At 41.5% G+C, this 19,335-nt stretch overlaps 1 protein-coding gene and 34 non-coding genes across 39 annotated transcripts in view; all 35 read left to right on the top strand.

The window, feature by feature from the left end:
• The first annotated feature begins 489 nt into the window (after positions 1–489).
• On the top strand, positions 490–561 carry trnaw-cca (transfer RNA tryptophan (anticodon CCA)). Its single transcript has one exon. It is a non-coding gene; the product is annotated as a tRNA-Trp (tRNA).
• A 94-nt stretch (positions 562–655) lies between these two features.
• On the top strand, positions 656–727 carry trnaw-cca (transfer RNA tryptophan (anticodon CCA)). Its single transcript has one exon. It is a non-coding gene; the product is annotated as a tRNA-Trp (tRNA).
• Positions 728–820: 93 nt separating this feature from the next.
• trnaw-cca (transfer RNA tryptophan (anticodon CCA)) lies at positions 821–892 on the top strand. The gene has a single exon. It is a non-coding gene; the product is annotated as a tRNA-Trp (tRNA).
• Positions 893–1,483: 591 nt separating this feature from the next.
• On the top strand, positions 1,484–1,555 carry trnaw-cca (transfer RNA tryptophan (anticodon CCA)). The gene has a single exon. It is a non-coding gene; the product is annotated as a tRNA-Trp (tRNA).
• Positions 1,556–2,445: 890 nt separating this feature from the next.
• On the top strand, positions 2,446–2,517 carry trnaw-cca (transfer RNA tryptophan (anticodon CCA)). The gene has a single exon. It is a non-coding gene; the product is annotated as a tRNA-Trp (tRNA).
• A 94-nt stretch (positions 2,518–2,611) lies between these two features.
• trnaw-cca (transfer RNA tryptophan (anticodon CCA)) lies at positions 2,612–2,683 on the top strand. The gene has a single exon. It is a non-coding gene; the product is annotated as a tRNA-Trp (tRNA).
• A 923-nt stretch (positions 2,684–3,606) lies between these two features.
• On the top strand, positions 3,607–3,678 carry trnaw-cca (transfer RNA tryptophan (anticodon CCA)). The gene has a single exon. It is a non-coding gene; the product is annotated as a tRNA-Trp (tRNA).
• A 591-nt stretch (positions 3,679–4,269) lies between these two features.
• trnaw-cca (transfer RNA tryptophan (anticodon CCA)) lies at positions 4,270–4,341 on the top strand. Its single transcript has one exon. It is a non-coding gene; the product is annotated as a tRNA-Trp (tRNA).
• Positions 4,342–4,435: 94 nt separating this feature from the next.
• On the top strand, positions 4,436–4,507 carry trnaw-cca (transfer RNA tryptophan (anticodon CCA)). The gene has a single exon. It is a non-coding gene; the product is annotated as a tRNA-Trp (tRNA).
• A 94-nt stretch (positions 4,508–4,601) lies between these two features.
• On the top strand, positions 4,602–4,673 carry trnaw-cca (transfer RNA tryptophan (anticodon CCA)). The gene has a single exon. It is a non-coding gene; the product is annotated as a tRNA-Trp (tRNA).
• A 94-nt stretch (positions 4,674–4,767) lies between these two features.
• On the top strand, positions 4,768–4,839 carry trnaw-cca (transfer RNA tryptophan (anticodon CCA)). Its single transcript has one exon. It is a non-coding gene; the product is annotated as a tRNA-Trp (tRNA).
• Positions 4,840–5,617: 778 nt separating this feature from the next.
• On the top strand, positions 5,618–5,689 carry trnaw-cca (transfer RNA tryptophan (anticodon CCA)). Its single transcript has one exon. It is a non-coding gene; the product is annotated as a tRNA-Trp (tRNA).
• A 474-nt stretch (positions 5,690–6,163) lies between these two features.
• On the top strand, positions 6,164–6,235 carry trnaw-cca (transfer RNA tryptophan (anticodon CCA)). The gene has a single exon. It is a non-coding gene; the product is annotated as a tRNA-Trp (tRNA).
• Positions 6,236–6,329: 94 nt separating this feature from the next.
• On the top strand, positions 6,330–6,401 carry trnaw-cca (transfer RNA tryptophan (anticodon CCA)). The gene has a single exon. It is a non-coding gene; the product is annotated as a tRNA-Trp (tRNA).
• Positions 6,402–6,494: 93 nt separating this feature from the next.
• Positions 6,495–6,566, top strand: trnaw-cca (transfer RNA tryptophan (anticodon CCA)). Its single transcript has one exon. It is a non-coding gene; the product is annotated as a tRNA-Trp (tRNA).
• A 93-nt stretch (positions 6,567–6,659) lies between these two features.
• Positions 6,660–6,731, top strand: trnaw-cca (transfer RNA tryptophan (anticodon CCA)). Its single transcript has one exon. It is a non-coding gene; the product is annotated as a tRNA-Trp (tRNA).
• Positions 6,732–7,156: 425 nt separating this feature from the next.
• trnaw-cca (transfer RNA tryptophan (anticodon CCA)) lies at positions 7,157–7,228 on the top strand. The gene has a single exon. It is a non-coding gene; the product is annotated as a tRNA-Trp (tRNA).
• Positions 7,229–8,150: 922 nt separating this feature from the next.
• trnaw-cca (transfer RNA tryptophan (anticodon CCA)) lies at positions 8,151–8,222 on the top strand. Its single transcript has one exon. It is a non-coding gene; the product is annotated as a tRNA-Trp (tRNA).
• A 94-nt stretch (positions 8,223–8,316) lies between these two features.
• trnaw-cca (transfer RNA tryptophan (anticodon CCA)) lies at positions 8,317–8,388 on the top strand. The gene has a single exon. It is a non-coding gene; the product is annotated as a tRNA-Trp (tRNA).
• Positions 8,389–8,978: 590 nt separating this feature from the next.
• On the top strand, positions 8,979–9,050 carry trnaw-cca (transfer RNA tryptophan (anticodon CCA)). The gene has a single exon. It is a non-coding gene; the product is annotated as a tRNA-Trp (tRNA).
• Positions 9,051–9,144: 94 nt separating this feature from the next.
• trnaw-cca (transfer RNA tryptophan (anticodon CCA)) lies at positions 9,145–9,216 on the top strand. Its single transcript has one exon. It is a non-coding gene; the product is annotated as a tRNA-Trp (tRNA).
• A 94-nt stretch (positions 9,217–9,310) lies between these two features.
• Positions 9,311–9,382, top strand: trnaw-cca (transfer RNA tryptophan (anticodon CCA)). Its single transcript has one exon. It is a non-coding gene; the product is annotated as a tRNA-Trp (tRNA).
• A 260-nt stretch (positions 9,383–9,642) lies between these two features.
• On the top strand, positions 9,643–9,714 carry trnaw-cca (transfer RNA tryptophan (anticodon CCA)). The gene has a single exon. It is a non-coding gene; the product is annotated as a tRNA-Trp (tRNA).
• Positions 9,715–9,808: 94 nt separating this feature from the next.
• On the top strand, positions 9,809–9,880 carry trnaw-cca (transfer RNA tryptophan (anticodon CCA)). The gene has a single exon. It is a non-coding gene; the product is annotated as a tRNA-Trp (tRNA).
• A 757-nt stretch (positions 9,881–10,637) lies between these two features.
• trnaw-cca (transfer RNA tryptophan (anticodon CCA)) lies at positions 10,638–10,709 on the top strand. The gene has a single exon. It is a non-coding gene; the product is annotated as a tRNA-Trp (tRNA).
• Positions 10,710–10,969: 260 nt separating this feature from the next.
• trnaw-cca (transfer RNA tryptophan (anticodon CCA)) lies at positions 10,970–11,041 on the top strand. Its single transcript has one exon. It is a non-coding gene; the product is annotated as a tRNA-Trp (tRNA).
• Positions 11,042–11,965: 924 nt separating this feature from the next.
• On the top strand, positions 11,966–12,037 carry trnaw-cca (transfer RNA tryptophan (anticodon CCA)). Its single transcript has one exon. It is a non-coding gene; the product is annotated as a tRNA-Trp (tRNA).
• Positions 12,038–12,131: 94 nt separating this feature from the next.
• trnaw-cca (transfer RNA tryptophan (anticodon CCA)) lies at positions 12,132–12,203 on the top strand. Its single transcript has one exon. It is a non-coding gene; the product is annotated as a tRNA-Trp (tRNA).
• A 93-nt stretch (positions 12,204–12,296) lies between these two features.
• trnaw-cca (transfer RNA tryptophan (anticodon CCA)) lies at positions 12,297–12,368 on the top strand. The gene has a single exon. It is a non-coding gene; the product is annotated as a tRNA-Trp (tRNA).
• Positions 12,369–12,959: 591 nt separating this feature from the next.
• Positions 12,960–13,031, top strand: trnaw-cca (transfer RNA tryptophan (anticodon CCA)). Its single transcript has one exon. It is a non-coding gene; the product is annotated as a tRNA-Trp (tRNA).
• A 426-nt stretch (positions 13,032–13,457) lies between these two features.
• Positions 13,458–13,529, top strand: trnaw-cca (transfer RNA tryptophan (anticodon CCA)). The gene has a single exon. It is a non-coding gene; the product is annotated as a tRNA-Trp (tRNA).
• Positions 13,530–13,954: 425 nt separating this feature from the next.
• trnaw-cca (transfer RNA tryptophan (anticodon CCA)) lies at positions 13,955–14,026 on the top strand. The gene has a single exon. It is a non-coding gene; the product is annotated as a tRNA-Trp (tRNA).
• Positions 14,027–14,432: 406 nt separating this feature from the next.
• trnaw-cca (transfer RNA tryptophan (anticodon CCA)) lies at positions 14,433–14,504 on the top strand. Its single transcript has one exon. It is a non-coding gene; the product is annotated as a tRNA-Trp (tRNA).
• A 94-nt stretch (positions 14,505–14,598) lies between these two features.
• On the top strand, positions 14,599–14,670 carry trnar-ccu (transfer RNA arginine (anticodon CCU)). Its single transcript has one exon. It is a non-coding gene; the product is annotated as a tRNA-Arg (tRNA).
• Positions 14,671–17,475: 2,805 nt separating this feature from the next.
• Positions 17,476–19,335, top strand: part of pik3c2g (phosphatidylinositol-4-phosphate 3-kinase catalytic subunit type 2 gamma) — a 57,219-nt gene continuing 55,359 nt past the window's right edge. For 4 of the 5 annotated variants that reach the window (XR_013204831.1, XM_077232509.1, XM_077232507.1 and 1 more), the window contains exon 1: positions 17,484–17,969. Coding sequence is in view for 4 of the 5 variants with exons in the window: in XM_077232509.1 (XP_077088624.1) it covers positions 17,751–17,969 (219 nt within the window). In the remaining variant the exon portion in view is untranslated. Of the gene's footprint in view, positions 17,970–19,335 lie in introns of all 5 variants that reach the window. The other variant, XM_077232508.1, reaches the window with a different exon arrangement.

The following is a 19,335-nucleotide window of genomic DNA, read 5'->3' as shown; positions in this document are numbered from 1 at the left end:
GTGCAACGGCAGCGCGTCTGACTCCAGATCAGAAGGTTGCTTGTTCAAATCACGTCGAGGTCAAACAATCCATAATTTGAGTGCCAGCCCTTTATAAAATTCAGGATTTATTAATGCTAGACCCTATAACTATCTCAGCAAATTTTCAGAATTCAAGCACCTCTTGGTGCAACGGTCGCGCGTCTGACTCTAGATCAGAAAGTTGCTTGTTCAAATCACGTCGAGGTCAAACAATCCATAATTTGAGTGCCAGCCCTTTATAAAATTCAGGATTTATTAATGCTAGACCCTATAACTATCCCAGCAAATTTTCAGAATTTAAGGACCTCTTGGTGCAACGGTAGAGCGTCTGACTCCTGATCAGAAGATTGCTTGCTCAAATCACGTCGAGGTCAAACAATCCATAATGTGAGTGCCAGCCTTTTATAAAATTCAGGATTCCTAAATGCTAGACCCTATAACTAGCTCAGCAAAATCCACGCAGAGAAGGACCTCGTGGCGCAACGGCAGCGCGTCTGACTCCAGATCAGAAGGTTGCGTGTTCAAATCACATTGAGGTCAAACAATCCATAATTTCATTGCAAACCTTTTATAAAATTCAGGATTCCTTAATGCTAGACCCTATAACTACCTCAGCAAAATCCACGCAGAGAAGGACCTCGTGGCGCAACGGCAGCGTGTCTGACTCCAGATCAGAAGGTTGCGTGTTCAAATCACGTTGAGGTCAAACAATCCATAATTTGATTGCAAACCTTTTATAAATTTCAGGATTCCTTAATGCTACCCTTATAACTAGCTCAGCAAAAACCACGCAGAGAAGGACCTCGTGGCGCAACGGCAGCGCTTCTGACTCCAGATCAGAAGGTTGCGTGTTCAAATCATGTCGATGTCAAACAATCCATAATTTGAGTCTCAGCCCTTTATATAATTCAGGATTTATTAATGCTAGACCCTATAACTATCTCAGCAAATTTTCAGAATTCAAGCACCTCTTGGTGCAACGGTTGCGAGTCTGACTCTAGATAAGAAGGTTGCTTGTTCAAATCACGTCGAGGTCAAACAATCCATAATTTGAGTGCCAGCCCTTTATAAAATTCAGGATTTATTAATGCTAGACCCTATAACTATCTCAGCAAATTTTCAGAATTCAAGGACCTCTTGGTGCAACGGTTGCACGTCTGACTCTAGATCAGAAGGTTGCTTGTTCAAATCACGTTGAGGTCAAATAAACCATAATTTGGTTGCAAACCTTTTATAAAATTCAGGATTCCTTAATGCTAGACCCTATAACTACCTCAGCAAAATCCACGCAGAGAAGGACCGAGGGCGCAACGGCAGCGCGTCTGACTCCAGATCAGAAGGTTGCTTGTTCAAATCATGTCGAGGTTAAACAATCCTTAATTTGATTGCAAACCTTTTATAAAATTCAGGATTCCTTAATGCTAGACCGTATAACTACCTCAGCAAAAGTCACGCAGAGAAGGACCTCGTGGCGCAACGGCAGCGCGTCTGACTCCAGATCAGAAGGTTGTGTGTTCAAATCACGTCGAGGTCAAACAATCCATAATTTGATTGCAAACCTTTTATAAAATTCAGGATTCCCTAATGCTAGACCCTATAACTACCTCAGCAAAATCCAAGCAAAGAAGGACCTCTTGGTGCAACGGTTGCGCGTCTGACTCTAGATCAGAAGGTTGCTTGTTCAAATCACGTCGAGGTCAAACAATCCATAATTTGAGTGCAAGCCCTTTAGAAAATTCAGGATTTATTAAAGCTAGACCCTATAACTATCTTAGCAAATTTTCAGCATTTAAGGACCTCTTGGTGCAACGGTAGCGCGTCTAACTCTAGATCAGAAGGTTGCTTGTTCAAATCACGTCGAGGTCAAACAATCCATAATTTGAGTGCAAGCCCTTTAGAAAATTCAGGATTTATTAAAGCTAGACCCTATAACTATCTTAGCAAATTTTCAGCATTTAAGGACCTCTTGGTGCAACGGTAGCGCGTCTAACTCTAGATCAGAAGGTTGCGTGTTCAAATCACGTCGAGGTCAAACAATCCATAATTCAATTGCAAACCTTTTAACTATCTCAGCAAATTTTCAGAATTCAAGCACCTCATGGTGCAACGGCAGTGCGTCTGGCTCTAGATAAGAAGGTTGCTTGTTCAAATCACGTCGAGGTCAAACAATCTATAATTTGAGTGCCAGCCCTTTATAAAATTCAGGATTTATTAATGCTAGACCCTATAACTACCTCAGCAAATTTTCAGATTTCAAGCACCTCATGGCGCAACGGCAGCGTGTCTGACTCCAGATCAGAAGGTTGCGTGTTCAAATCACGTCGAGGTCAAACAATCCATAATTTCACTGCAAACCTTTTATAAAATTCAGGATTCCTTAATGCTAGACCCTATAACTACCTCAGCAAAATCCACGCAGAGAAGGACCTAGTGGCGCAACGGCAGCGCGTCTGACTCCAGATCAGAAGGTTGCGTGTTCAAATCACGTCGAGGTCAAACAATCCATAATTTCACTGCAAACCTTTTATAAAATTCAGGATTCCTTAATGCTAGACCCTATAACAACCTCAGCAAAATACACGCAGAGAAGGACCTCGTGGCGCAACGGCAGCGCGTCTGACTCCAGATCAGAAGGTTGCGTGTTCAAATCACGTCGAGGTCAAACAATCCATAATTTGATTGCAAACCTTTTATAAAATTCAGGATTCCTTAATGCTAGACCCTATAACTACCTCAGTAAATTTTCAGAATTTAAGGACCTCTTGGTGCAACGGTAGCGCGTCTGACTCCTGATCAGAAGGTTGCTTGTTCAAATCACGTCTAGGTCAAACAATCCATAATTTCACTGCAAACCTTTTATAAAATTCAGGATTCCTTAATGCTAGACCCTATAACTACCTCAGCAAACTCCACGCAGAGAAGGACCGAGGGCGCAACGGCAGCGCGTCTGACTCCAGATCAGAAGGTTGCGTGTTCAAATCACGTCGAGGTCAAACAATCCATAATTTGAGTGCCTGCCCTTTATAAAATTCAGGATTTATTAATGCTAGACCCTATAACTATCTCAGTAAATTTTCAGAATTTAAGGACCTCTTGGTGCAACGGTAGCGCGTCTGACTCCTGATCAGAAGGTTGCTTGTTCAAATCACGTCGAGGTCAAACAATCCATAATTTGAGTGCAAGCCCTTTAGAAAATTCAGGATTTATTAATGCTAGACCCTATAACTATCTCAGCAAATTTTCAGAATTCAAGCACCTCTTGGCGCAACGGCAGCGCGTCTGACTCCAGATCAGAAGGTTGCTAACTCAAATCACGTCGAGGTCAAACAATCCATAATTTGATTGCAAACCTTTTATAAAATTCAGGATTCCCTAATGCTAGACCCTATAACTACCTCAGCAAAATCCACGCAGAGAAGGACCTCGTGGCGCAACGGCAGTGCGTATGACTCCAGATCAGAAGGTTGCGTGTTCAAATCACGTCGAGTTCAAACAATCCATAATTTCATTGCAACCCTTTTATAAAATTCAGGATTCCTTAATGCTAGACCCTATAACTACCTCAGCAAAATCCACACAGAGAAGGACCTCGTGGCGCAACGGCAGTGCGTCTGACTCCAGATCAGAAGGTTGCGTGTTCAAATCACGTCGAGGTCAAACAATCCATAATTTGATTGCAAACCTTTTATAAAATTCAGGATTCCCTAATGCTAGACCCTATAACTACCTCAGCAAAATCCACGCAGAGAAGGACCGAGGGCGCAACGGCAGCGCGTCTGACTCCAGATCAGAAGGTTGCGTGTTCAAATCACGTCGAGGTCAAACAATCCGTAATTTGATTGCAAACCTTTTATTAAATTCAGGATTCCTTAATGCTAGACCCTATAACTACCTCAGCAAAATCCAAGCAAAGAAGGACCTCTTGGTGCAACGGTTGCGCGTCTGACTCTAGATCAGAAGGTTGCTTGTTCAAATCACGTTGGGGTCAAACAATCCATAATTTGAGTGCCTGCCCTTTATAAAATTCAGGATTTATTAATGCTAGACCCTATAACTACCTCAGTAAATTTTCAGAATTTAAGGACCTCATGGTGCAACGGTTGCGCGTCTGACTCTAGATAAGAAGGTTGCTTGTTCAAATCACGTCGAGGTCAAACAATCCATAATTTGAGTGCCAGCCCTTTATAAAATTCAGGATTTATTAATGCTAGACCCTATAACTACCTCAGCAAAATCCACGCAGAGAAGGACCTCGTGGCGCAACGGCAGCGCGTCTGACTCCAGATCAGAAGGTTGCGTGTTCAAATCACGTCGAGGTCAAACAATCCATAATTTCACTGCAAACCTTTTATAAAATTCAGGATTCCTTAATGCTCGACCCTATAACTACCTCAGCAAAATCCACGCAGAGAATGACCTCGTGGCGTAATGGCAGCGCGTCTGACTCCAGATCAGAAGGTTGCGTGTTCAAATCACGTCGAGGTCAAACAATCCATAATTTCATTGCAAACCTTTTATAAAATTCAGGATTCCTTAATGCTAGACCCTATAAGTACCTCAGCAAAACCGAAGAATAGAAGGACCTCGTGGCGCAACGGCAGCGCGTCTGACTCCAGATCAGAGGGTTGCGTGTTCAAATCACGTTGAGGTCAAACAATCCATAATTTCATTGCAAACCTTTTATAAAATTCAGGATTCCTTAATGCTAGACCCTATAACTACCTCAGCAAAATCCACGCAGAGAAGGACCTCGTGGCGCAACGGCAGCGCGTCTGACTCCAGATCAGAAGGTTGCGTGTTCAAATCACGTTGAGGTCAAACAATCCATAATTTGATTGCAAACCTTTTATTAAATTCAGGATTCCTTAATGCTAGACCCTATAACTAGCTCAGCAAAATCCACGCAGAGAAGGACCGAGGGCGCAACGGCAACGCGTCTGACTCCAGATCAGAAGGTTGCGTGTTCAAATCACGTTGAGGTCAAACAATCCATAATTTTATTGCAAACCTTTTATTAAATTCAGGATTCCTTAATGCTAGACCCTATAACTACCTCAGCAAAATCCAAGCAAAGAAGGACCTCTTGGTGCAACGGTTGCGCGTCTGACTCTAGATCAGAAGGTTGCTTGTTCAAATCACGTTGGGGTCAAACAATCCATAATTTGAGTGCCTGCCCTTTATAAAATTCAGGATTTATTAATGCTAGACCCTATAACTATCTCAGTAAATTTTCAGAATTTAAGGACCTCTTGGTGCAACTGTAGCGTGTCTGACTCCTGATCAGAAGGTTGCTTGTTCAAATCACGTCGAGGTCAAACAATCCATAATTTGAGTGCAAGCCCTTTAGAAAATTCAGGATTTATTAATGCTAGACCCTATAACTATCTTAGCAAATTTTCAGCATTTAAGGACCTCTTGGTGCAACGGTAGCGCGTCTAACTCTAGATCAGAAGGTTGCTTGTTCAAATCACGTTGGACCGTGTTCAAATCACGTCGAGGTCAAACAATCCATAATTCAATTGCAAACCTTTTATAAAATTCAGGATTCCTTAATGCTAGACCCTATAACTACCTCAGCAAAATCCACGCAGAGAAGGACCTCGTGGCGCAACGGCAGCGCGTCTGACTCCAGATCAGAAGGTTGCGTGTTCAAATCACGTCGAGGTCAAACAATCCATAATTTGAGTGCCTGCCCTTTATAAAATTCAGGATTTATTAATGCTAGACCCTATAACTACCTCAGTAAATTTTCAGAATTTAAGGACCTCTTGGTGCAACGGTAGCGCGTCTAACTCTAGATCAGAAGGTTGCTTGTTCAAATCACGTTGGTGTCAAATAAACCATAATTTGAGTGCAAGCCTTTTATAAAATTCAGGATTCCTTAATGCTAGACCCTATAACTATAGCCCTTTATAAAATTCAGGATTTATTAATGCTAGACCCTATAACTACCTCAGCAAATTTTCTGATTTCAAGCACCTCATGGCGCAACGGCAGCGTGTCTGACTCCAGATCAGAAGGTTGCGTGTTCAAATCACGTCGAGGTCAAACAATCCATAATTTGAGTGCCAGCCCTTTATAAAATTCAGGATTTATTAATGCTAGACCCTATAACTACCTCAGCAAAATCCCCACAGAGAAGGACCTAGTGGCGCAACGGCAGCGCGTCTGACTCCAGATCAGAAGGTTGCGTGTTCAAATCACGTCGAGGTCAAACAATCCATAATTTCACTGCAAACCTTTTATAAAATTCAGGATTCCTTAATGCTAGACCCTATAACTACCTCAGCAAAATCCACGCAGAGAAGGACCTCGTGGCGCAACGGCAGCGAGTCTGACTCCAGATCAGAAGGTTGCGTGTTCAAATCACGTTGAGGTCAAACAATCCATAATTTGATTGCAAACCTTTTATAAAATTCAGGATTCCTTAATGCTAGACCCTATAACTACCTCAGCAAAATCCACCAAAGAAGGACCTCGTGGCGCAACGGCAGCGCGTCTGACTCCAGATCAGAAGGTTGCGTGTTCAAATCACGTCGAGGTCAAACAATCCATAATTTGATTGCAAACCTTTTATAAAATTCAGGATTCCTTAATGCTACCCTTATAACTAGCTCAGCAAAATCCACTCAGAGAAGGACCTCGTGGCGCAATGGTAGAGCGTCTGACACCAGATCAGAAGGTTGCGTGTTCAAATCACGTTGAGGTCAAACAATCCATAATTTGAGTGCAAGCCCTTTGGAAAATTCAGGATTTATTAATGCTAGACCCTATAACTATCTTAGCAAATTTTCAGCATTTAAGGACCTCTTGGTGCAACGGTAGCGCGTCTAACTCTAGATCAGAAGGTTGCTTGTTCAAATCACGTTGGTGTCAAATAAACCATAATTTGAGTGCAAGCCATTTATAAAATTCAGGATTCCTTAATGCTACCCTTATAACTACCTCAGCAAAATCCACGCAGAGAAGGACCTCGTGGCGCAACGGCAGTGCGTATGACTCCAGATCAGAAGGTTGCGTGTTCAAATCACGTCGAGTTCAAACAATCCATAATTTCATTGCAACCCTTTTATAAAATTCAGGATTCCTTAATGCTAGACCCTATAACTACCTCAGCAAAATCCACGCAGAGAAGGACCTCGTGGCGCAACGGCAGTGCGTCTGACTCCAGATCAGAAGGTTGCGTGTTCAAATCACGTCGAGGTCAAACAATCCATAATTTGATTGCAAACCTTTTATAAAATTCAGGATTCCCTAATGCTAGACCCTATAACTACCTCAGCAAAATCCACGCAGAGAAGGACCGAGGGCGCAACGGCAGCGCGTCTGACTCCAGATCAGAAGGTTGCGTGTTCAAATCACGTCGAGGTCAAACAATCCATAATTTGATTGCAAACCTTTTATTAAATTCAGGATTCCTTAATGCTAGACCCTATAACTACCTCAGCAAAATCCACGCAGAGAAGGACCGAGGGTGCAACGGTTGCGCGTCTGACTCTAGATCAGAAGGTTGCTTGTTCAAATCACGTTGGGGTCAAACAATCCATAATTTGAGTGCCTGCCCTTTATAAAATTCAGGATTTATTAATGCTAGACCCTATAACTATCTCAGTAAATTTTCAGAATTTAAGGACCTCTTGGTGCAACTGTAGCGCGTCTGACTCCTGATCAGAAGGTTGCTTGTTCAAATCACGTCGAGGTCAAACAATCCATAATTTGAGTGCAAGCCCTTTAGAAAATTCAGGATTTATTAATGCTAGACCCTATAACTATCTTAGCAAATTTTCAGCATTTAAGGACCTCTTGGTGCAACGGTAGCGCGTCTAACTCTAGATCAGAAGGTTGCGTGTTCAAATCATGTCGATGTAAAACAATCCATAATTTGAGTCTCAGCCCTTTATAAAATTCAGGATTTATTAATGCTAGACCCTATAACTATCTCAGCAAATTTTCAGAATTCAAGCACCTCTTGGCGCAACGGCAGCGCGTCTGACTCCAGATCAGAAGGTTGCTAACTCAAATCACGTCGAGGTCAAACAATCCATAATTTCATTGCAAACCTTTTATAAAATTCAGGATTCCTTAATGCTAGACCCTATAACTACCTCAGCAAAATCCACGCAGAGAAGGACCTCGTGGCGCAACGGCAGCGCGTCTGACTCCAGATCAGAAGGTTGCGTGTTCAAATCACGTCGAGGTCAAACAATCCAAAATTTGAGTGCCAGCCCTTTATAAAATTCAGGATTTATTAATGCTAGACCCTATAACTACCTCAGCAAAATCCACGCAGAGAAGGACCTCGTGGCGCAACGGCAGCGCGTCTGACTCCAGATCAGAAGGTTGCGTGTTCAAATCACGTCGAGGTCAAACAATCCATAATTTGATTGCAAACCTTTTATAAAATTCAGGATTCCTTAATGCTAGACCCTATAACTACCTCAGCAAAATCCAAGCAGAGAAGGACCTCGTGGCGCAACGGCAGCGCTTCTGACTCCAGATCAGAAGGTTGCGTGTTCAAATCTAGAACACGCAACGTCAAACAATCCATAATTTGAGTCTCAGCCCTTTATAAAATTCAGGATTTATTAATGCTAGACCCTATAACTATCTCAGCAAATTTTCAGAATTCAAGCACCTCATGGTGCAACGGTTGCGCGTCTGACTCTAGATAAGAAGGTTGCTTGTTCAAATCACGTCGAGGTCAAACAATCCATAATTTGAGTGCCAGCCCTTTATAAAATTCAGGATTTATTAATGCTAGACCCTATAACTACCTCAGCAAAATCCACGCAGAGAAGGACTGCAACGGCAGCGCGTCTGACTCCAGATCAGAAGGTTGCGTGTTCAAATCACGTCGAGGTCAAACAATCCATAATTTCACTGCAAACCTTTTATAAAATTCAGGATTCCTTAATGCTAGACCCTATAACTACCTCAGCAAAATCCACGCAGAGAAGGACCTCGTGGTGCAACGGCAGCGCGTCTGACTCCAGATCAGAAGGTTGCGTGTTCAAATCACGTCGAGGTCAAACAATCCATAATTTGATTGCAAACCTTTTATAAAATTCAGGATTCCTTAATGCTAGACCCTATAACTACCTCAGCAAAATCCAAGCAGAGAAGGACCTCGTGGCGCAACGGCAGCGCTTCTGACTCCAGATCAGAAGGTTGCGTGTTCAAATCATGTCGATGTCAAACAATCCATAATTTGAGTCTCAGCCCTTTATAAAATTCAGGATTTATTAATGCTAGACCCTATAACTACCTCAGCAAAATCCACGCAGAGAAGGACCTCGTGGCGCAACGGCAGCGCGTCTGACTCCAGATCAGAAGGTTGCGTGTTCAAATCACGTCGAGGTCAAACAATCCATAATTTGAGTGCCAGCCCTTTATAAAATTCAGGATTTATTAATGCTAGACCCTATAACTATCTCAGCAAATTTTCAGAATTCAAGCACCTCATGGTGCAACGGTTGCGCGTCTGACTCTAGATAAGAAGGTTGCTTGTTCAAATCACGTCGAGGTCAAACAATCCATAATTTGAGTGCCAGCCCTTTATAAAATTCAGGATTTATTAATGCTAGACCCTATAACTACCTCAGCAAAATCCACGCAGAGAAGGACCTCGTGGCGCAACGGCAGCGCGTCTGACTCCAGATCAGAAGGTTGCGTGTTCAAATCACGTCGAGGTCAAACAATCCATAATTTCACTGCAAACCTTTTATAAAATTCAGGATTCCTTAATGCTAGACCCTATAACTACCTCAGCAAAATCCACGCAGAGAAGGACCTTGTGGCGCAACGGCAGCGCGTCTGACTCCAGATCAGAAGGTTGCGTGTTCAAATCATGTCGATGTCAAACAATCCATAATTTGAGTCTCAGCCCTTTATACAATTCAGGATTTATTAATGCTAGACCCTATAACTATCTCAGCAAATTTTCAGAATTCAAGCACCTCATGGTGCAACGGTTTCGCGTCTGACTCCAGATAAGAAGGTTGCTTGTTCAAATCACGTCGAGGTCAAACAATCCATAATTTGAGTGCCAGCCCTTTATAAAATTCAGGATTTATTAATGCTAGACCCTATAACTATCCCAGCAAATTTTCAGAATTTAAGGACCTCTTGGTGCAACGGTAGAGCGTCTGACTCCTGATCAGAAGATTGCTTGCTCAAATCACGTCGAGGTCAAACAATCCATAATTTGAGTGTAAGCCCTTTAGAAAATTCAGGATTTATTAATGCTAGACCCTATAACTATCTTAGCAAATTTTCAGCATTTAAAGACCTCTTGGTGCAACGGTCGCGCGTCTTACTCTAGATCAGAAGGTTGCTTGTTCAAATCACGTTGAGGTCAAATAAACCATAATTTGGTTGCAAACCTTTTATAAAATTCAGGATTCCTTAATGCTAGACCCTATAACTACCTCAGCAAAATCCACGCAGAGAAGGACCGAGGGCGCAACGGCAGCGCGTCTGACTCCAGATCAGAAGGTTGCTTGTTCAAATCATGTCGAGGTTAAACAATCCATAATTTGATTGCAAACCTTTTATAAAATTCAGGATTCCTTAATGCTAGACCGTATAACTACCTCAGCAAAAGCCACGCAGAGAAGGACCTCGTGGCGCAACGGCAGCGCGTCTGACTCCAGATCAGAAGGTTGCGTGTTCAAATCACGTTGAGGTCAAACAATCCATAATTTGAGTGCCTGCCCTTTATAAAATTCAGGATTCCTTAATGCTAGACCCTATAACTACTTCAGCAAAATCCATGCAGAGAAGAATCTCGTTGGGCAACGGCAGCGCGTCTGACTCCAGATCAGAAGGTTGCGTGTTCAAATCACGTCGAGGTCAAACAATCCATAATTTCATTGCAAACCTTTTATAAAATTCAGGATTCCTTAATGCTAGACCCTATAACTACCTCAGCAATATCCACGCAGAGAAGGACCTCGTGGCGCAACGGCAGCGCGTCTGACTCCAGATCAGAAGGTTGCTTGTTCAAATCACGTTGAGGTCAAACAATCCATAATTTGAGTGCCTGCCCTTTATAAAATTCAGGATTTATTAATGCTAGACACTATAACTATCTCAGCAAATTTTCAGAATTCAAGCACCTCATGGTGCAACGGTTTCGCGTCTGACTCCAGATAAGAAGGTTGCTTGTTCAAATCACGTCGAGGTCAAACAATCCATAATTTGAGTGCCAGCCCTTTATAAAATTCAGGATTTATTAATGCTAGACCCTATAACTATCCCAGCAAATTTTCAGAATTTAAGGACCTCTTGGTGCAACGGTAGAGCGTCTGACTCCTGATCAGAAGATTGCTTGCTCAAATCACGTCGAGGTCAAACAATCCATAATTTGAGTGTAAGCCCTTTAGAAAATTCAGGATTTATTAATGCTAGACCCTATAACTACCTCAGCAAATTTTCAGCATTTAAAGACCTCTTGGTGCAACGGCAGCGCGTCTGACTCCAGATCAGAAGGTTGCTTGTTCAAATCACGTCGAGGTCAAACAATCCATAATTTGAGTGCCAGCCCTTTATAAAATTCAGGATTTATTAATGCTAGACCCTATAACTATCTCAGCAAATTTTCAGAATTCAAGCACCTCTTGGTGCAACGGTCGCGCGTCTGACTCTAGATCAGAAAGTTGCTTGTTCAAATCACGTCGAGGTCAAACAATCCATAATTTGAGTGCCAGCCCTTTATAAAATTCAGGATTTATTAATGCTAGACCCTATAACTATCCCAGCAAATTTTCAGAATTTAAGGACCTCTTGGTGCAACGGTAGAGCGTCTGACTCCTGATCAGAAGATTGCTTGCTCAAATCACGTCGAGGTCAAACAATCCATAATGTGAGTGCCAGCCTTTTATAAAATTCAGGATTCCTAAATGCTAGACCCTATAACTAGCTCAGCAAAATCCACGCAGAGAAGGACCTCGTGGCGCAACGGCAGCGCGTCTGACTCCAGATCAGAAGGTTGCGTGTTCAAATCACATTGAGGTCAAACAATCCATAATTTCATTGCAAACCTTTTATAAAATTCAGGATTCCTTAATGCTAGACCCTATAACTACCTCAGCAAAATCCACGCAGAGAAGGACCTCGTGGCGCAACGGCAGCGTGTCTGACTCCAGATCAGAAGGTTGCGTGTTCAAATCACGTTGAGGTCAAACAATCCATAATTTGATTGCAAACCTTTTATAAATTTCAGGATTCCTTAATGCTACCCTTATAACTAGCTCAGCAAAAACCACGCAGAGAAGGACCTCGTGGCGCAACGGCAGCGCTTCTGACTCCAGATCAGAAGGTTGCGTGTTCAAATCATGTCGATGTCAAACAATCCATAATTTGAGTCTCAGCCCTTTATATAATTCAGGATTTATTAATGCTAGACCCTATAACTATCTCAGCAAATTTTCAGAATTCAAGCACCTCTTGGTGCAACGGTTGCGAGTCTGACTCTAGATAAGAAGGTTGCTTGTTCAAATCACGTCGAGGTCAAACAATCCATAATTTGAGTGCCAGCCCTTTATAAAATTCAGGATTTATTAATGCTAGACCCTATAACTATCTCAGCAAATTTTCAGAATTCAAGGACCTCTTGGTGCAACGGTTGCACGTCTGACTCTAGATCAGAAGGTTGCTTGTTCAAATCACGTTGAGGTCAAATAAACCATAATTTGGTTGCAAACCTTTTATAAAATTCAGGATTCCTTAATGCTAGACCCTATAACTACCTCAGCAAAATCCACGCAGAGAAGGACCGAGGGCGCAACGGCAGCGCGTCTGACTCCAGATCAGAAGGTTGCTTGTTCAAATCATGTCGAGGTTAAACAATCCTTAATTTGATTGCAAACCTTTTATAAAATTCAGGATTCCTTAATGCTAGACCGTATAACTACCTCAGCAAAAGTCACGCAGAGAAGGACCTCGTGGCGCAACGGCAGCGCGTCTGACTCCAGATCAGAAGGTTGTGTGTTCAAATCACGTCGAGGTCAAACAATCCATAATTTGAGTGCCTGCCCTTTATAAAATTCAGGATTCCTTAATGCTAGACCCTATAACTACTTCAGCAAAATCCATGCAGAGAAGAACCTCGTTGGGCAACGGCAGCGCGTCTGACTCCAGATCAGAAGGTTGCGTGTTCAAATCACGTCGAGGTCAAACAATCCATAATTTCATTGCAAACCTTTTATAAAATTCAGGATTCCTTAATGCTAGACCCTATAACTACCTCAGCAAAATCCACGCAGAGAAGGACCTCGTGGCGCAACGGCAGTGCGTCTGACTCCAGATCAGAAGGTTGCTTGTTCAAATCACGTTGGGGTCAAACAATCCATAATTTCATTGCAAACCTTTTATAAAATTCAGGATTCCTTAATGCTAGACCCTATAACTACCTCAGCAAAATCCACGCAGAGAAGGACCTCGTGGCGCAACGGCAGTGCGTCTGACTCCAGATCAGAAGGTTGCGTGTTCAAATCACGTCGAGGTCAAACAATCCATAATTTCATTGCAAACCTTTTATAAAATTCAGGATTCCTTAATGCTAGACCCTATAACTACCTCAACAAAATCCACGCAGAGAAGGACCTCGTGGCGCAACGGCAGTGCGTCTGACTCCAGATCAGAAGGTTGCTTGTTCAAATCACGTTGGGGTCAAACAATCCATAATTTGAGTGCAAGCCAATTATAAAATTCAGGATTTATTAATGCTAGACCCTATAACTATCTCAGTAAATTTTCAGAATTTAAGGACCTCTTGGTGCAACGGTAGCGCGTCTAACTCTAGATCAGAAGGTTGCTTGTTCAAATCACGTTGGTGTCAAATAAACCATAATTTGAGTGCAAGCCAATTATAAAATTCAGGATTCCTTAATGCTACCCTTATAACTAGCTCAGCAAAATCCACGCAGAGAAGGACCTCGAGGCGCAATGGTAGCGCGTCTGACACCAGATCAGAAGGTTGCGTGTTCAAATCACGTTGAGGTCAAACAATCCATAATTTGAGTCTCAGCCCTTAATAAAATTCAGGATTTATTAATGCTAGGCCCTATTATTATCTCAGCAAATTTTCAGAATTCAAGGACCTCTTGGTGCAACGGTTGCGCGTCTGACTCTTCAAATCACGTTGGGGTCAAACAATCCATAATTTGAGTGCCTGCCCTTTATAAAATTCAGGATTTATTAATGCTAGACCCTATAACTATATTAGCAAATTTTCAGCATTTAAGGACCTCTTGGTGCAACGGTAGCGCGTCTAACTCTAGATCAGAAGGTTGCTTGTTCAAATCACGTTGGTGTCAAATAAACCATAATTTGAGTGCAAACCTTTTATAAAATTCAGGATTCCTTAATGCTACCCTTATAACTAGCTCAGCAAAATCCACGCAGAGAAGGACCTCGTGGCGCAACGGCAGCGCGTCTGACTCCAGATCAGAAGGTTGCGTGTTCAAATCACGTCGAGGTCAAACAAGCCATAATTTGATTGCCAACCTTTTATAAAATTCAGGATTCCTTAATGCTAGACCCTATAACTACCTCAGCAAAATCCACGCAGAGAAGGACCTCGTGGCGCAACGGCAGCGCCTCTGACTCCTGATCAGAAGGTTGTGTGTTCAAATCACGTTGAGGTCAAACAATCCATAATTTGAGTCTCAGCCCTTTATAAAATTCAGGATTTATTAATGCTAGACCCTATAACTATCTCAGCAAATTTTCAGAATTCAAGGACCTCGTGGCGCAACGGTTGCGCGTCTGACTCTAGATCAGAAGGTTGCTTGTTCAAATCACGTCGAGCTCAAACAATCCATAATTTGAGTGCAAGCCTTATAAATTTCAGGATTCCTTAATGCTACCCTTATAACTAGCTCAGCAACATCAAAACAGAGAAGGACCTCGTGGCGCAACGGTAGCGCGTCTGCCTAACCCAAGCCATAAATTGAGTGCAAGCCTTTTATGAAATTCAGGATTTATTAATGCTAGACCCTATTGTAAGGGGTGTACAGTTAAAGACCCAGAACCAGATATGAAGAATGAAGACCCAGAGTCAGAATTATAAAAATTAAAGAAAATATTTACTGAAGATAGTTTGCAGTTTCATCAGCAGAAGTCAGCTTCAATACTCGCACAGTAGTTCGTAGGCCGCCCCCCTTACAGTTACAAAGATCACAGCAGTTATACCATTTCCAAGGTCTAAGCTACGTCATTGCTTACAGGTTGAATGATTCTCATTGGCTAAGAAACATTAAGAGCCTAAACAATTTAACACATGTGAGGAGATAGGGGTGCCTATCGCCATTAGTCAAGATAGTTGTCGTCCACTCATTAGATTTAGGTCTGTGGTGGCCTCGCAGGTTAGAGAAGGGCGCCGGGGTGTCTGGTCCGAACGTCCAGAACCTACATAGAATGTCATACGCACACACACACACACATAACAGACACTAGCAAATAACAGCTCCCATCAAGGCTGAAGAGAGTCTGAGCTCCTTATTATCAGTTAAGTATACCAAAACATAATGCTAAAACATTCACTCATTTGGGAGAAAAAGAGATCACTGGCATTTACTCCGAAGGAAGGAAATATACTGGAAAGAATACATTTTAATACAACAATTAAAGTTCGATATAGTAACGCTCAATATAGCTTGACCATATGTCCAGCGAAGAATCATATGTGTCCACGCTGCCTTTAGGACCCTCTACTGATACCAGAGAAAGAGACAAACGGCCTTGTGGGTTACGTGGCCTTCGTGCCCTGCGTGTACTGCGTGCAATCTCAAAGTAAGATTGGAAAGCACCTAAAAGAAACTGGTTACTTACATCACATGCATTTAAGACAATATAATTTCACAAGCACAAAGAATATACAAATTATTATGTGATAATGAATATATTTGATTATTGATTTTTATAAAGGAAGTATATAAGCATTCAAAAGGATATGATTATAGATGCATTTGAAGAGGCAAGGGATTTTGACCAACCCTTCACTATAACTATCTCAGCAAATTTTCAGAATTCAAGGACCTCTTGGTGCAACGGTTGCGCGTCTGACTCTAGATCAGAAGGTTGCTTGTTCAAATCACGTCAAGGTCAAACAATCCATAATTTGAGTGTAAGACCTTTAGAAAATTCAGGATTTATTAATGCTAGACCCTATAACTATCTTAGCAAATTTTCAGCATTTAAGGACCTCTTGGTGCAACGGTAGCGCGTCTAACTCTAGATCAGAAGGTTGCTTGTTCAAATCACGTTGGGGTCAAATAAACCATAATTTGAGTGCGAGCCTTTGAATAAAATTCAGGATTCCTTAATGCTACCCTTATAACTAGCTCAGCAAAATCCAAGCAAAGAAGGACCTCGTGGCGCAACGGCAGCGCGTCTGACTCCAGATCAGAAGGTTGCGTGGTCAAATCACGTTGGGCTTAAACAAGCCATAATTTGAGTGCAAGCCCTTTATAAAATTCAGGATTCCTTAATGATAGACCCTATAACTACCTCAGTAAATTCCACGCACATGCACCAATCACAAACGTTGAGGCGGGCTTTACAAGATGACGATCGATCTGATTGGATTTAAGGTTTATGCAATTGCTTACAGAGGCATTTGAGCAACGTCCGTTGGTGACGCCCCTTTGGAAATGAGCTGTGAATGAACCGTCCCCAGACCCTAACTCAGTTACTACTGAGAAGGGTCTGGTTTTAACCAGGCTATATAACTAGCTCAGAAAAATCCAAGCAGAGAAGGACCTCGTGGTGCAACGGTAGCGTGTCTGACTCCAGATCAGAAGGTTGTGTGTTCAAATCATTTCGGGGTCAAAGACAGATCAATAATTTTGCTGCTGTTTGAATACATTTTATTCAAGGTAGTTTTAAAATGTATGTTTATAACTAGATCAGCAAGTTCACAGATGCGCAAGACCACAATGGCAATTTCAGTTTCGCTTAGTAAACTCATTAAGGTTTTGTATATTTTGTATATTTTATAGACTACTAATATTTTTCACTTTTTTTTCGCATCTTGTTTCGTTTTGAGTACAGTTAAATTAAAAAAGAATTTGTTGTGGAGTGAGGGCAACTAAAATATCTGTTGTTTTTAAACATTTAAATCTATTTACTGGTATTTTACATTATCTTTAAAAGGGTTAATAAAATGTGATTTAAGTTTGATCCTGTGCTGTGCAACATACTAATGTAAAGAACGTAAAATATAGGTAATTATAAAATTGTGACGTATTTTTAAAAAGTGCATATTTACAGATGGGGACCACTTGCACCAGTAAAACAAGCACATTACTTTCATTACTCCCATCCAATTTAACTTTGGGTTTCACTGTCATAATTATGTTATAAGTTTGCTTTAGATGACATTCATTCGGACGAAATGCAGAATTATGACCTCTTTGGCGTTCCATACAGGTGATCGCCTGTGGGAGGAGCAGAGTCCGAGTCCGCGAGAGTTTCGCGCTGAAAAGTCCCTGTGAATTCCTGCTTGTGTTCCTTCCCAGTCGTTTAATCAAAAACAGTCTAACGTACTCTTTTATTCCGGTTGTGACCCACACAAACTCACTCTAGACGACTAAAATATCCGCGCCGGTGAGAGAGTGAAAGGAAAACCTGCTTAAACTTACATTCTGATTTCTTTCTTCTTTTACAGATGAAGAAATATTTATGGACATAAAACGGACTGCCTACAGCTCTCTGTCTCTGATCCAATGGATCCTTGTGCTGAAGATCCGTCTGGAAGACCCGAAGATCATGTGTTTCATGGATGGGATGTTCCTGTCTTTTCAGAGCAGGATTATTTGGATTTATACACACCCGTCTCTGGTTTAATAGTAGCCGATCAGAGGAAAGAGCAGGTGAATGTGGACATGAAGAACGAGGAAGCAGCTGTGAGTAAAACACCTGGACAACACCTGCGCGGGCCACAGGTAACAGATCCTCATTACTGATTACACACACACACACACACACACACACACACACACACACACACACACACGCGCGCGCACACACGCACGTACGTACGTATAGTTACAACAAAATTTATTCAGACACCTTCAACATTTCTCACATTATCACTATTTATTTGCTATAGTTTAGAAAAATCTTAATAAAATATGAGCAGAACTCATGATATTTCACTGGTTTTGTCCGTCCTTCTGTTAGACTGTATCACAAAGGAATTATTTTGAATATCTGTCAGCTGTTAAATTTAACTACACAATTAGATAATACCAGTTTAGCTCAACCAATTACCAAGCAATGCTTCATGTTGTTCAGTCTGTGGTGTAAAAAGGTCGCAATAGCAATTAAAGAAAAAAATCTTAAGCAAATTTTTATAAATCTTACTGGTTGTCACTGTTTGAAGAATTTTTGGGTATAATATGTCACAGTTTACTTAATTTTGCTCTGCTCACTTACATAAATTAACTATAGTGTCCTGCAAAAATATCAAAAATTATATCTGGTGTCTGAATTATTTTTGGTTTGACTGTACACACAGCCACGCATACACACACACACACACACACACACACACACACACACACACACACACACACACACACACACACACACACACACACACACACACACACACACACACACACACACACACACATACATGCATATATACAGCCATTACTGTGACATCTGGTAAAACCAAAGAAGCCATAAAACTATAGTCTGTCCCACATTAATTCTCTCCATAACCTGCACTGAACATTAGCGTGGCAGAAAAGACTTTGGCTCCTAGCTAAAAGTTTACTGAAATTTTACTTCACAGTTTACTACTTCAACTACTATTTTTAGTACTAGGCTAATAAAAAGTAGATGCTTATTATATTAATAATATTAATATATCAAGCAAACAATATGCCTAAATTAATAAAATAAAGCACAGTAGCAGCTCCTGACTATAAATGTAGGTGTGGCAGATTCCGGGTCATAGTTCATGTGTAAGCTTTAGAATTACTACAGCTAATATGTAATTATGATTAAACTCTTGTAAGTTTACATTCTACACAAATCATTTCAAATAATAAGTATAAGTAAAGTTTTCGGTACGTATCCTAATGCCAAAGATGAATTAATGATATTAAGAAGAGGATCTATGACTTCTGGAAGCATCTCGTTCAGTAGTTTAGTCGGTATAGGGTCTAACATACAAGTTGTCGATTTAGATGATTTAACGAATTTATAAAATTCTTCCTCTCCGCAATATCGAGTTCTTCTAAACTATCTGGGATGCTGAGATGATGAAACTGATCAGGAAGATTATTGATAAAGCAATCT

Source organism: Siphateles boraxobius, unplaced genomic scaffold, assembly GCF_051911475.1.
Source record: "Siphateles boraxobius isolate OS27281-9 unplaced genomic scaffold, OSU_SipBor_1 172, whole genome shotgun sequence".
Classification (NCBI taxonomy): Eukaryota; Metazoa; Chordata; class Actinopteri; order Cypriniformes; family Leuciscidae; genus Siphateles; species Siphateles boraxobius.
This window is presented reverse-complemented; position numbering and strand designations above follow the sequence as displayed.